The sequence below is a fragment of the Ochotona curzoniae genome, unplaced genomic scaffold, assembly GCF_017591425.1.
Source record: "Ochotona curzoniae isolate NIBS_2020 unplaced genomic scaffold, NIBS_Ocur_1.0 scaffold_4505, whole genome shotgun sequence".
NCBI classification, from domain to species: domain Eukaryota; kingdom Metazoa; phylum Chordata; class Mammalia; order Lagomorpha; family Ochotonidae; genus Ochotona; species Ochotona curzoniae.
Genome location: NW_024467118.1, coordinates 29,749,537 through 29,764,218, shown reverse-complemented (window position 1 = coordinate 29,764,218; position 14,682 = coordinate 29,749,537). Strand labels below are relative to the sequence as shown.

The following is a 14,682-nucleotide window of genomic DNA, read 5'->3' as shown; positions in this document are numbered from 1 at the left end:
GCAGCAACTAGGTTTTCAACTGCATGTACAAAAAAGCACATCTTGGCCTACAGGGTCCTGATTGGTTCACTGCATACCCAGCAGCTGACAAAGTATCTCATTACTGTAATAAGATACAGGCATGACTGAGTCCTACAGCACACTCTCAATATTTGTTGACTAAATGTGTTCCTAAAACATATATAAATCAAATTCTGCTAAAAAAAAATCAGTACATTTCCACAGACATAAAGCACCCTAATAAATGCATAAGACACCAACATTTCAAAATCCCTTATTCATCAGTTAAAAAACAATTTAAAAAAAAAATTCCTCATAAGAATTTTTAAACACAAATATTTGAGGAGTGTTTGCTTCTTAATATGATCTGCAAAGTCTTTTTATAATAAAAATATTTAAACCTAAGTGAATATGTTCTACAAATTTATATTCACTTGTATTAAATATAAACTTCACATTCAGAATTTGCGACACCTAGACTACTACAAACTAGAGAAAAGTTTTAGTGAGCAAATAAGACAAAATTAAATAAATATTTTTAACTGACCATATTTTCAAACAAGAGTAATTGAATGAAGTCCTTCATCCCACGTTAAGCAGCTAGAAACACAGCCAACATCTTTTAACAAGTCTATCCAGGTGTCTGTCCCAGAAACTCAAATTTTAAAGGACATCTTGAGTTTGCCTGGCTGAGACTAAAGACCCTTTAACGTCTATGCAGCTTGCTGTTTTATGCAGCTTGTTTTGGTAAGAAATAAGGATGCTATTCTTTATAAATGGTGTCTTACCACCTTTTTTTTTTTAATCTTTTTGCTTGATGGGCTTTAAGAAAAGAAACCCTGTCAGGATTAATTCTCATAAACATATCAAACTGTGAGCCCAATTTCCAAACATCCTCAAGCAGGTCTACACAGCCACAGAATTTTTTCTAACTTATCCAAACTTAATGCAAATGCCAAGTTCCCAACACAAAAATCCCTGTCTAATTTTTCACTTTTGTGGGCTTGTCTCATGACCTTGCTTCACTTAGTGACATTTTACAAGGACCATCCTGCCACTTTAGGACTTGTTACAAACCTGTTTTACTCACTTCTCAGTGAACAATGTCACAAAGACACAGCAATTTAGGTTGCTAAATAGGTTGCTTTTTAAGACACCCTACCAGCACCTGATATTTCACTATCTTGAACAGAACAATGAACTACTTGCTTGCTTGAGTAAAACTGTTTTTAAATGCACAAGTTCTCAACCTATTTAAGACAAAGAAATTTCCTCACCTTTCCCCATAAATAATACTTACATCTTCGTCTTCCTTCCTCAGATCTGTGTCCTTTGCTGGGCTTTTTATTTTATTTCACACCCTCTATTTTGAGCTATTTTTTCTAAAATCAGCTACTAATTTTCTTCTATCCTCTTCTATATCCCTCCACTTTCACTTTTGATGGGAAGTAGACTAGGCACCAAGGAAGAGTGTTAGACAAGACAGAACAGAGAGAACCGGGCTCCTTCTGACGCAGGCCTGGTCTTCTACATCCTGCTCAGCCCATGGCTGGGCGAGCACAGTCAACAAAACATGACAGCGATTCGACTTTGTCAGATTTTCAAACATCACAAATATGTTGCTTAATTTTTAAATATATATCCTTTTGTGGATGGGAATCACAAGAAAGGCTCCAACCAGGTAGGAAAATGCTAAATGGCCTCCTTGAAAACATTATGAACACTAACCAACCCTGGGTACTTTCTGAAGTACCAAGCACTGCACCAGATAATCATACTCCAAATAGCTAGCACATCTACTTTCCCCAAGGGCAAAACAAAAAGCATCAGTCATACATACTTTCCCCTTTTGTCTTAATCATAAGTCATGAAAACTGTGAGAGATGTTATATTTTTCCTTAATTGTTAAAACTAACCCTGAGGTCCCAGTGCGATTGCAATGGCCTAGTGGCTGGATCCTCACTTTGTACGCACTGGAGTCCCATGTGGGTGCTGGTTCCTGTACCAGCTGCTATTATTTCCCATACAAGCATTATTTCTCCATGCTTGTGGCCGGGGAAGGCAATAGGGGAAGGCAATAAGGGAATGCCAAAGCCTTGGGACCCTGCACCCGCATGGGATACCTGGAAGAAACTCCTGGCTCCTGGCTTTGGATCAGCTCAGCTCTAGCTGCTGAGGACCCTTGGGGAGTAAACCAGTAGATGGAAGATCTCTGTCTCTCCTTCTCTCTGTACGTCTGCCTTTTCAATAAAAATTAATCTTAAAAGAAAAAAAAAAACTAGCCCTGAAATATTAATTTCAGCATTACTGGTAGTAGCTAAAAATGAAACATACAAATGTCTATGAATTGGAAGCTGGACAAACATACTTGTATTTCCTAGTATGGGTCAGGAAATCACACAGCCATTGCAAAAGAAAAGTGATGCTTTATAAATGTGTTACTGTGAAGAGATCTCAAAGACACACTAAGTAAGTGACAAAAAGAGACACACATACAAATGTACACCTAAATTTAAGGGGAAAAGTAAGAGTTACCTTTGGAAAATCAAGAAGGGAGGACGAGTAAAGGGTAGAAGACAGAACTGGTAAAAACAGGACAGAAGCCTTTATTTTTTGCATTATACATTTCAAGTGCTTCATTTAAAACCACATGCATACTCAGGGTTAGACACGGAAGACAAGACGCCACTTGGGAAGTCCACATTTCCTCCCGGAGTGACTAAGTTCAAGTCCTAGCTCTGCTCGTGTGTCTAGGTTCTTGCTAATGCACACCCATGGAGGCAGCAGTGATGGCAGAGGTGGCTAGAACCCTGCAATCCATTCTGGGAGACCTGGACTGAGTTTGCAGTTCCTAGCTTTGGCCCGGAACAGTCCCCGTCATTGCAGGCATTTGTACATGAATCAGTAAATCCAAGCACATGCTCTTATTCCGTCTCTCCCTCTCAAATAAATAAATGAAGTCATGTGCATATATTGGTTTACAATTACTAAGGAAACTGTTTTTGACTGCCCTTGAGTTGATCTGAATTTACTCATATGAAAGGACCATGTGAAGGATCCTCAATACCTGCAGACCCCAAGAACACGCCTGGAAGTCTCTGCCACCTCTCAATTCTTCAGGAAGGAAGAGTGGTTTGACGGATGACCAGAGATCCACAAATAAGCAAACAGCGCGGCACCTCTGAACCCTGCTAGAAGAGTACCTCCAGCCAAGCAGGCAGAAAGGAAAGGAACCCTTCTTCTGTCGGAGGGCCAGCTGAGAGCAAGGTAGCAGGTAGGCTGGCCTGTGCTTATGTAGCTGTTGCAATGACCCCGTTGAAACACTGAAAAGCCTTCCATTCTTGCTATATACCTGAGTTGTACAACAAAACTTTACTTCAGTCTGCATTTTATAGCAAAATTTGATTCAGAACCAATTTCTGAATCTCAAGAGTCTCCCAAGAAATACCTTGAATAAAAAATGCAGGATTCCATGTAGAGTACTACATCCGTGATGCTAAATTAACAAACATCACTGTAAACACATACATAGAAGTGTCTGCAAGACACATGTACATCTAACAGTGTGCTGGGAAAAAAGTCTGGGTCTGGGCCACATGAAACAGATCTGTCATTTTTCACTCTATTTACTTCTATGCTATCCAAATTCTCCAACAAGCGTTACTAGGGCCAGTCTGCGTGTGCCCCTCCAATTCGTATGTGGCTCTCCAATTCTCAATGTGTTGCTATTAAGACAGCTGGGACCTCTGGGAAGGAATGTCACCCAGAACTTTGAGGACAGGAGCATGGACCCCATGAAGATGATTAGGGCCTACAAAGAGGCCTGAGAGAGCTGCCTGCCCCTTCTGCCAAGAGCCACCATCAATGAGAAACAAGTCTCAGCAGACACACCATCTGCCAGGCCTCAGTGTCAGACTCCCCCGCCTCTGGGTCATGAGCACACACCTTGACTGTTTCTGACCTACGAAGGGTAGGGGAAACTTTGACAGTAGCCCAAGCCGACTAACACATGCACAGATTCCTACATTACTGTGCCTTGATTTAGGATCATATTAATATTTTTTTCTGCAAGTTTCAGAGTTTTATGGTTACTAGTAACTCGAGAGAGCTGGTTCTCCAGACCAGCAACACCAGCACCACATAGCAGCCTGTTAGAATCACCAACTCTGACCTGCTTGCTCTGCTTCCCAGCCGCCTTCCTACTAACACACATCCTGGGAGGCAGCAGGTGCTCAAGCACTCGGGTGCATGTCTGCACTCAGAAAACGTGCAATAAATTCCAGGCTCCTGGACTGGGCCTGGCCCAGCTGCTGCTGCCATTTAGAGAGTGAACCAGCAGAAGGAAAATCTCTCTGTATTTGTCTCTCTCTCTCTGCCTTTCAAACAAAATGGAAACAAATTAAAAAAAAAAAAAAAAGGAATAAAAATGAAGATGAGAAAAGAAAAGAATTGCAGCCTCTCAGGCCTCATCCCAAACCTAAAGAATCAGAAACTCCAGGGATTGGGACAAACATTTTGCATTGAGTGAAGACGTTGCTTAGGGTTCCTCCATCCCACTGAGAAGGGGCAGGGTTAGAGTCTGGGCTCCACACTGAATTCCAGCTGGTGTGGCCACTTGGAGAACGAATCATCAGAGAGAAGATCTTTCCTGTCTCTCCTCCTCTCTGTATATCTGACTTTCCAATAAAAATAAATAAATCTTGGGAAAAAAAAATAGCGCCTATATAGAATTCTGGTGTAACAAGCAGGGGGTTAATCAACTATGCCACAACACCAACCCTGCAGTCTGTGTTTTAAACAAGTCCTCCTCAGGTCACTGCAATGCTGGCTGAACTTTGAGAATTGCAGCGCTAGAGAATAACTTGTGTCAATCAAAATCCCAAATTTAATCATTCATAAAGCTACAGAAACAATGCAAGACACACACACATTCCTATTAATCAAATCCTCTTGCAGCTCAATTTAACAAATATTTATGAAATACTTTACAAATTGTATTGCTGTAGCACATTTTCAGCATAAACTAAAATATTTCCACAAAGCAAAAAAAATGCCACTGTTTTGAAATCACAAGAGAGAATCCCCTGCCTTTCACAGAGATTAAAGTGGAGCTCCAGAAGAGACTTCTTACTGAGAAGGGGCTATAATGGCTGCCTTCACTGTGTCCTGAAAAACACGTTCAACCAAGTAACAACTTGTTAATCAAGTCTACCGCGATGATGCAGAGCATCTGTGGCTAGTATTTCTCTTTTATAAGTAAACGTTTATGGATACCTGTTTGGTGATCGTCTTGGCCAACGTCTTCCGTTAAGTTCTGCAAGAAACATGTTCATTATTAAAGATATCACATACCACATGGCAGCTTTAAAAATTCACTATTTTCATAAGCAGTTGACATTGTGATATCCACAATATAATTTTTATCAAAATCTTACATGAAATGCCTACTTGATGCAGTTGATAGTCTTAGCTTTAGAAGACTGACTTACTAGCTTATTAAGGGTGTGGTAGATCTTATGAATGTTTGCCAGTGTTGAGAGATGAGAGTTCAGCTGAAAGTCTTTAAAAAAAAAAAACAGAAAATTCAATGTTATTTCCCAAACTGCAAAAAAGGCTGTTAAAAAAGTTAAGACAAATGTTTTGATACAGTGAATATTATCTCAATTACTTTGATGCTTTAAAAAAAAACATACAATTACTAATCCATCTAATAGACATAAAGTCTGACAGTAAGGTTAAATTCTCAACCAAATGCTAAAAAGTTCATGAAAGTTTTATGTGAATTCTAAAGCAAAAATACTTCAGTAGCTACAAAATTCTTACAATAATGAACTGGAACTTAATAGAAACATATCAATAATGTTAGCAAATTATGAGTTACACAAACAGAAGAGATCTCAAATGAAGTATTCCCTGTCCCCTTCCCCTTTCTATAGTCAGAATTTCTGGTACAATAAGCAAACTCCCAGCAAGAAAATGATACCGGACAATCACAAGGTTCAACACTTCTTATATGACTAGCTTGTTTTTACAGTTAAAGCAAAAGCTAAGCCCTCCCACACTTCCCAAACAAGCCAGATAAACCGAAGATACCTCCTGCAGGCTTCCAGTCTCAGAGAGCAGAGCCCAGGGATGGGGCCTGTTAAAGTCTTTGCAAGCATTGCAGTACTACATGGCACCCAGAAACAGAACCAGAGACAGAGCTCTCTTCCCCAGAAACACATGTGGGTCAGGGAGTGGAGGCCTGCATCCCCTCTCCACACCTGAGTTCCACTCAAGTCATGCACAAAGACAAGTGAAATTGCTCCATCACAAAGTCCTGCACATCCTAAAATCCTAAGCCGAGTTACTGACTTTAATCCTTATTTTCAATGTTTGTAGAAGTTAAGGACACTTGCCTATCTAGTATGCTATATGCATACAAGTTGAAAGTTTATGAATGAGCATCAATAGAAGCTTTGTCAGGAAACAGCAGGATCTGTGTTAGTTTATTTTCTTTCCTATCATAAAAGTTAGCACGAAAATGACCTTGAAAAGATATTATAACTCTCCAAGTTATGCAAGGAAGGAAGGAAGGAAGAAAAAATAATCACCCTTTCCTGGAATCTTTATTAGGGACACCACATACGTGACATGAACAGAGCAGATATTACAATAGAAGTTGTCTGTACTATGGCTACAACTTGGAGGGCTACTACTTGCAATTTAGAAAGCAAGTTGATCCTGTGCCAGTGGTTAGAAAGCTTTGCTCTCATCTATGCTGGAAATGCAGGACAGAGGAGTAAGTGGGCAGGCAGCAGAGTCCCTGGTATTACCTGCTGGAATCAGGAGCAGCAGCCACACCTGCACACGTACACGTGCAATGCTCCAGCAAACCCCATGGCAGCCAATAGCCTCACACCAAAAGGCCATCGAGAAAGGTCCAAAGAAACAGTGCTGGGAGCTCCAAGAGAGAAAGATTGAGTACTTTCACTTTGTTTAGCTTCTCATATGTGAGAAGCTCCAACCAGGCCTCCTATATAGACATGTGTCAATCATTTGGCACCTAAATAGTCCAGCCTTGTTGAAAATAAATGATGGCAGCATGGGACATGGAATCCTAGTGTTTTTGTCTCACTGAGTACAACTGCACAGGAAATATGTACATGAGTAAGCACAAGTCTGTGTGTGGACAGACAGACTGACTTAATTTATGTTAAACAGCATGTATAGGAATCTTTCAAGCCAGAAAATATGATCCTTTCTTGACTTGCTAAAGGTCATGAGGCACACCCATGTATACACTTCTCCCATCTACTATTAAGCCATACCTCCCTTTAATTCTGCCAATTAAAAAATGTAAGACAAACATTCTATTACCAACTTAAAACACAAATTAGATTTCTGAAACTCCTGAAGAATCAAATCAAAACCTTAGACTCTAGATTGTCTGTCTCTTCACTGAGCTCCCCTCCCACCTGGCCGCAGCAGGAGGGATGAAAGAAAGGAGCTTCCCCAAGGCCAATGCTGCAGTGAGGTCTCTTCTGATTCCCAAAGCTATCCTTTTGTCATTTCATCACCCTGCCCATAATTCAGCTCTCAGAATTCACATATGAGAAGCTAAAGTGAAAGTACTCAATCTTTCTCTCTCCTTAATATGAATATGGAAGGAATAGAAACCTTGGGATTCCTGGACTTCCATGAATTGGGCTGAAAATTTAAAAAGTTCCCATCAGCACACTACTCCACAAAACCCTTCTTTCTAACACCAGTTGGCCTGCCCATCATTGTCCGTAAACTCTCAGAGTCCAGTATGCACACGTGTTGCATGTGCACACACACTTAACATTGTTCCTGTCTAAAATATCACTCTGCATGACAACCAGACCCAGAGCCCAGTAGTTGGTTCAAATCTCAGGTCTACCAGTTATTTAACCTTCATTTCCATTTCCTCATCTGTAAAGTGAGACTAAAAAATGACTTTTCATAGTAATGTTGTAAGGATGAAAACACGCAATCAGACGCCTTACAATGCCTAGACGTCACAATATCTGGGACATAGTAAGTGCTCAACCGGGATACAAATTACAACTGCATCTGCATACTGTTCCCCACCATGACAGAGCTGTCTCAAATAGCTTCTCTCTTGTGTTGGCTCAACTCGAGTCCCTCTTCAAGGATTGAAGAGGTCCCTCTGTGATGGCAGCAAGAGGCCTGATATAGCTCTAAGGCCTAACCTAAAATGGCACTGTGATATTCACAGGTCACTGCTGATGTTTATAGTGATAGATGTAGGTAATCACAATATCAAGTTCTATACATAAAGTTTCATTTTATCATAGGTTCAGATCACAAACCAAGTACCATATATTAGCAATTACCCATTTCCATATCCAATCCCTACAACTACTTTCAATTCACCCAAATAAAGAAGGGGAGAAGAGGAAAAGAAAAAAATTAATACCACAAACATAAATAATTCTTCAGTTTCACCAACATAATGAGAAGTTAAGGAGAAGACACAAACTCAGGAGGAATAAAAAAACTACATTAAAACATATACTCAGGGCCCGGCACCATGGCCTAATGGCTAAAGTCCTCACCTTTAACGCGCCGGGATCCCATATGGGCACCGGTTCTAATCCCGGAAGCTCCACTTCCCATCCAGCTTGTGGCCCCGGGAGAGCAGTCAAGGACAGCCCAAAGCCTTGGGACCCTGCACCCGTGCGGGAGACCTGGAAGAGGTTCCTGGATCCTGGTTTCGGATCGGCATAGCATCGGCCGTTGTGCTCACTTGGGGAGTAAGTCATCGGACGGAAGATCTTCCTCTCTGTCTCTCCTCTCTGTATATCTGACTTTCCAATAAATAAAATAAAATAAAATAAAATAAAACAAAACATATACTCAGGGTTTGGTGCAATGGCTTGATTGGTTAATCCTCCTTCCAAGAGCTGGGATCCCATATGGGTGCCAGTTTGTGTCCCAGCTAATCTACTTCCCATCCAGCTCCCTGCTTGTGACCTGAGAAAGCAGAGGAAGATGGTTCAAAGCCCTAGGACCCTGCACCTGCGTGGGAGACCCAGAAGAAGCTCCTGATTCCAGGTTTCTGATCAACTCAGCTCCAGTCATTGCGGTCACTTGGAGAGTGAACTAGTAGATGAAAGATCTATTTGTCTCTCCTCTCTGTACATCTGTCTTTCCAAGAAAAATAAATCTTTAAAAAAGATTCCATCAGGTTAACAAATACTGGATTTATAGTTCATCTGTTTAGTGCTCAGGGCAAGTAATAGACCTTAAATATCTAAAGTAGATTTCACATCATTGAGGCATAGATGTTAAAGGTAATGAGCAGATGTTTTACCCAGAACCTATTTAGGAAACCACTGTTTCACGAAAATTTCCTTCTGTTCATATTTGAATTCCAAAGGATAAATGCTTGAAATTAAATCAACTATATTCTAGGATCAAATTGCTTGCCATGGTAAAGCAGCAATTGGATGTTATCCTCTCACAGGGCATGCAAACTCTATATTGCATCTTCAAAGCAACAACTGGCTCTGCAAAAAGGCACTACCTGCTTGCCCTCATTACCTTCTGAGAAGTCTTAAAATTATCCAATACATGTTGTCTGGACATAAAATTCCTTGGTTTTGTTGTTTCAATTACCATTTGTCGTGACGTACACAATATAAAAGAGGGAAAGTGACCACTGCTACACTACCCTTGTGATAGAACCCACATTATAGGCAGACACATAAATATGAGGTGGAAAAAAACCACCACTAGTAAGCACAATGACTGTTAACAAAGGAAATATTAACAAATGACAAGTCCGGGAGCAGGCACACAGCACAGCAGTTAAACCACCTGACTCCCACAGTGGAGTGCCGGGTTTGAGTCCCACCTCCTTGTTAATGAACACCTGGAAGGCAGTAGGTGAAGACTCAAGCACCTATGTCCTTGCCATCAAGATAACAGTCCTAAAATGTATGTCCACAAGAGGGTCAAAACCAGAAATTAAATTCACCGGCAAAAGCTTCCCCTTGTATCATAGTCACGTGTGAAATATAACTGGAAGATTTCCATTGTAACAGCAACAAAAGGCAACAGCACAATTAAGGAAATAAAACGTTTTTTTAAAAAATCAATCAACAACTTGAAGCAACAATAAAAGTTCACCGAAGAACTGAAACATAGAGATGATATCTTTCTGGAACGAATGAGACCAAACCTGGGAAAGCAATCCAACCTTCTTCACTAACCTGTAAATTAAACGCAAGCCAAGTTCTGTTATGCCTGCTCCTCAGTTCTCCACCCCAAAAAAGAAGTGAGGAAAAGGAAGGTAGTCAGGCAAGAATGGCAGATTGGCACGAGGGTTCATTGGGAAGAATAAACATGCTAGACTGGCACAGAAATCATCAAAGAGACCCAAGATGGTATAAAGCAGATGCTGGTAGACTCTCCATAAAGGGCCAGAATATATATATATTATATATATGTATATATTATTATATATTATATTATATATATTATATAATATCGTCTTTCTGGGCCATATCTCTGTTGCAGCTAGGCAATTGGGGCTAAAACACAACTAAAAACAATACATAATGAGTATGACTACTTTCTAATACAACTTTGCAAAAATCAAGCCATGAGCCAGATTTGGTCTATGCGCCATAATTTTGCCAATTCCTGCTATAAACATGCGATACGTTTAACACAAATGCTTTGTGATGATCAGGAAAATGATTAGTTAAACCTGAAAATATCAGAGGTCAGAGGGGGGGTTATTGAAAAATAATGACTTGAATGCCCACCCCCCAAAAAAACAAACCCTAAATGAAATGTTATTATCATCAGCATTCACTATAACTGTCTCTGGATCACAGAAAAGATGTGAGCCAGTGGCACAGGCCTGCCTCCCAAGATCCAACCTGGGGATGCACCAAGGGCAACGAGGACCCCTCCTTATCTTACTAAGTGATACAGGAGAAGTAAACAAAGTGCTGTTCCGGTCCAGGTGCTGTGCTTGGGGTCCATTGCTGAGGTCTGCCTTGACTCCTTCCTTACACAACAGACACTGGTGTCTTCCAGGGATTTGGAGCACAGACCCCTGTCAACCCAAAAAGGACATGTAACAACCTTTGATTTCAGTCACCGAGATTTTGGACTTCTTAATGAAGCACTCAAAAAAAAAATTAATAAATCCTTACAAAATCTTAAATGATCTATCCTAGATTATCTTTGCTCACTCCCTTCCAGCCACATGCCTCCTTAAATACTCCAGTGAGTCCCTGCCCCAGGGCATTGGCATCTACTATGCCTGATATCCAGCTCTATGATCCTTGATGTTCAAAATGCCTGACAACCATCTTTACTAAAATACCAAAATGGCACCTCCTCAGAGATCTTGCCTGTCCAAAACATTACCTCCACCTCCCTACTGAATTTAAATTTTTTTCACAGAACTTTTACTTCCTGATAATACACTGATTGTTTCGTTAAGATAAAATTAACATATCAAACATTTCACACATTATTTTTTAAAGTTTATTTTATTTTCAAAGTCAAGAGTTTCAGAGAGAGGGAAAGAGGGAAAAGAGCAGATAGAGAGATGTCTTTCATCCAGTGCTTCACTCTCCAGAATCCTGCAACAGTCAGGGTTGGGTGAGGCCAGAGCCAGAAGCTTTAACACAGGTCTCCTACATGGTGGCAGGAACCAAACACTTGGGCCATCTTTTTTTTTCAAACCATTACCAGGAAGCTTGACTGAAATGGAGTAGCCAGGTCATAAACTGATGCCCACATGGGATGCCGGAATCACAGACACTGGCTTTACCTGCCACTCCAAAATGTTAGCACCTCAATTCATACAGTTAAATGAGCCCAGGGCAGGCATCTGACACAGCAGCTATGATGCCCACATCCCATGTCGGAGTCCCAGGGTTTGAGTGCTGGCTCCACTTCTAATTCCAGTTTCCTGCTAATGCATAACCTGGTTGACAGAAGGTCACGGTTCAAATAATTGGGTCCCTGCCATTCACTAAGCAAACTGAGTTCCAGGCTCCTGGCTTCCACCTGGCCCAGCCTTGGCTGTTGGAGGCACTTCGAGAAGAAGTCAGTGAACTGTTAGGTCTCTATCTGTGTGTGCATGTGCCTACCTTTCAAATAAAATTTAAATATTTTTTAAATAAAACATATAAACCAATGGTTTTGGTATCTTCACCACAATCTAATTACTAATATTTTTATCTTCCCATCAGTAGTAAGTCCCCATCACTCCCTTTGTCCTTCAACACTCATCAATCAACTGATCTATTTTTTATCTATATAGATTTGCCTATTCTGGACATTTTCCATACAATAATGAGGTCTCTCATGAAACTACACCTTTGTCACTCCCTTTGGAGCCCAAGCTTCTTGGAAGACTTTCTTTTGCTTTATTCACCACAGTACTGAAATAAATACAATAGCATGTTCCTACCACACGGCAGCTTCCAATGAATATGGGGATCAATGCATTTAGAGTCACTGGAGCGGGTGCTATTACATAGTGAGTTAAGCTGTGCCCTTGAACACATATACTCTATAACAGAGTGCCCAGGATCAAGTCCTGCCTCCACCAGGACTGAACCAACTTCCTGGCAACGTGCCTGGAAGACAACAGACAATGGCCCCAAGCACTTAGGCTCCTGACACCTGTGGTGGTGACCCAGATGGAGTTTTTGGCTCCTAATTTGGTCTGCTTCAGCCCTTCCCTTCCAAGCACTTAGACAGTGAACCAATATATGAGGAAGCTTCATTTCCTTTACATTCTCACTCTGTTTCTCTCTTTCTCTGATTCTACCTTGCAAAAAAAAAAAAAAGCCATATATATTTACATATACATATTTACATTATATATATAAGAAGTCACTAAACTTAGACACATGAATGTTACTCCATAATCTCAGCAAAGACTGCAGTGATAGAACTGAGGCCAGAGGAGAGTGCAGATGAAGAAACAGACCAAGTACACACAAGTTGTCCAAAAAGTCTGGCTGTGAAGGCGGTCACAGACACAATGCAGTTTTGAGAACTGAGTCTGGATTTTATGATGGTGAAAGCTGAACATGTTTAAAATGCTGATGTGAAACCTGTTTAGTGTCCTGGAAAGATACAGCGGTGAAGAGCACCTGAGTGTGAAGAGGTGGAACAAGAAGCCTACATCAGTGCAGATCTATAGATGAGTTCAAAACTACAAAATACATGTGGTTTCAAAAGAAAAGCAAAAACTCCAAAATTAAAAAAAAATAATAAAAATAAAAAAACAAAGATTATGTTACAATGTTAACCTGAAATGCTTAAAATGTAAAAATTGCCACACGGTGGAGTATACTCTATGTCTGAACTATACAAAATAGCATATTAAAGAAAGTGTAATGCCAATCCCCAACTTTGCATATCAACGGATAGTCATCAGCTGTATGAGATGGTACAGGCCTGTTTCATTTGCAGAAACAAATATATGGGGACAGCATGGTAGCATATCTATCAGGCCTCCGCTGCTAAGCCAATAACCCACAGGATTGCTAGTTCATGTCCACCTGGCTCCTCCTCTTCTGAACCAGCTCCTTGCTTAAGGCCTGAGAAAGCAATGGAGGACGGCTTAAGTCCTTGGGCTCCTGTACCCACATGGAACTCTCAGCAGAAGCTCAGGATCCCCAGCTTCAGACCAGCTCAGCTCTGGCCATTGTGACCATTTGTGGAGAGAATCAGCAGATGAAAGGCCTCTCTCTGTCTCCTCTCTATATATAAAAATCTTCCTTTCAAATAAAAATAAACCTTAAAAAAAATTCACATTTGAGGCTCAATTAGTAAATCACAAAGATTTGAAATGAATTTGCCCTATCCAAAATGAGGCAGAACCACAAGCAGGGTTCACAGATCTGTTTCATTCCCTTCATCACTAGGAATAGAAATTTCTTTTTCACAAAACAGATAACAGTGCCTACCTCTCAGGTGTATATGCATAGAACAGTGCCTGGCACAGGGTTGGGGACAGGGGGCAGCAGGGCACTACCCAAGTGTTGACTATGACATCAGAAAGTGTGCAAGAAAGGTGCCAGCAGGCAGGTGCAATGCCCATGGAAAATGAGCTCCAGCATCTTTTGAGCCCTCTCCCTCACAGCCCACATCAAATCCAGCTCACTAATAAAACTACTTTAAAAAACAAACCAACCTCTTCCACTGGCTGCAAATCAGCATCTCCTGGGAAGCTTAAAACATACACCTCTACCAGAGCCCCAGTGAGTAAAACAGGTGGCAAGGGCTTCCATCTTCTCCAGTAGCCCAGGAAAGTCAAATGTGCAGCCAACAGGAGCCACAGCAGGCAGAAGCATCTCACCCCTGACCCAACAGTCAAGCACTCCTGCAGCCACCTTGACACAGACCAGACAGGGCTCTAACTGATTCAAGGACAACCTCTCAGCACAGCGATAAAGGGCCAGTTTCAGGTAAAGGCTCACAGGGTTGAAAAGCCAAGTGAAAAGGAAAGGAAACAATGCAGCAAATGAGCAAGGTGCTAACACCTTCCCTCCTCCGTAAATATTTGCAATATACAAGGTAACAAAGCCAAAAGGAGGAGCCATGGAAAAGGGTAAGTTGAGAAGGAATCAGGTCACTGTAAGTGACTCAGCATTTTCACTGAATATAAGACCC

At 41.1% G+C, this 14,682-nt stretch overlaps 1 protein-coding gene across 7 annotated transcripts in view; it reads right to left on the bottom strand.

Moving 5' to 3' along the window:
* Nucleotides 1–14,682, bottom strand: part of DCUN1D4 (defective in cullin neddylation 1 domain containing 4) — a 72,706-nt gene that overhangs the window by 37,073 nt on the left and 20,951 nt on the right. For 5 of the 7 annotated variants that reach the window (XM_040966473.1, XM_040966477.1, XM_040966474.1 and 2 more), the window contains 2 exons: nt 5,490–5,560; nt 5,275–5,314 (listed from right to left, as the gene is read on the bottom strand). In XM_040966473.1, coding sequence (XP_040822407.1) covers nt 5,275–5,314; nt 5,490–5,560 — 111 coding nt within the window. Of the gene's footprint in view, nt 1–5,274; nt 5,315–5,489; nt 5,561–6,093; nt 6,957–10,959; nt 11,096–13,976; nt 14,225–14,682 lie in introns of those variants that run through there. The other 2 variants (XM_040966476.1, XM_040966479.1) reach the window with 2 other exon arrangements.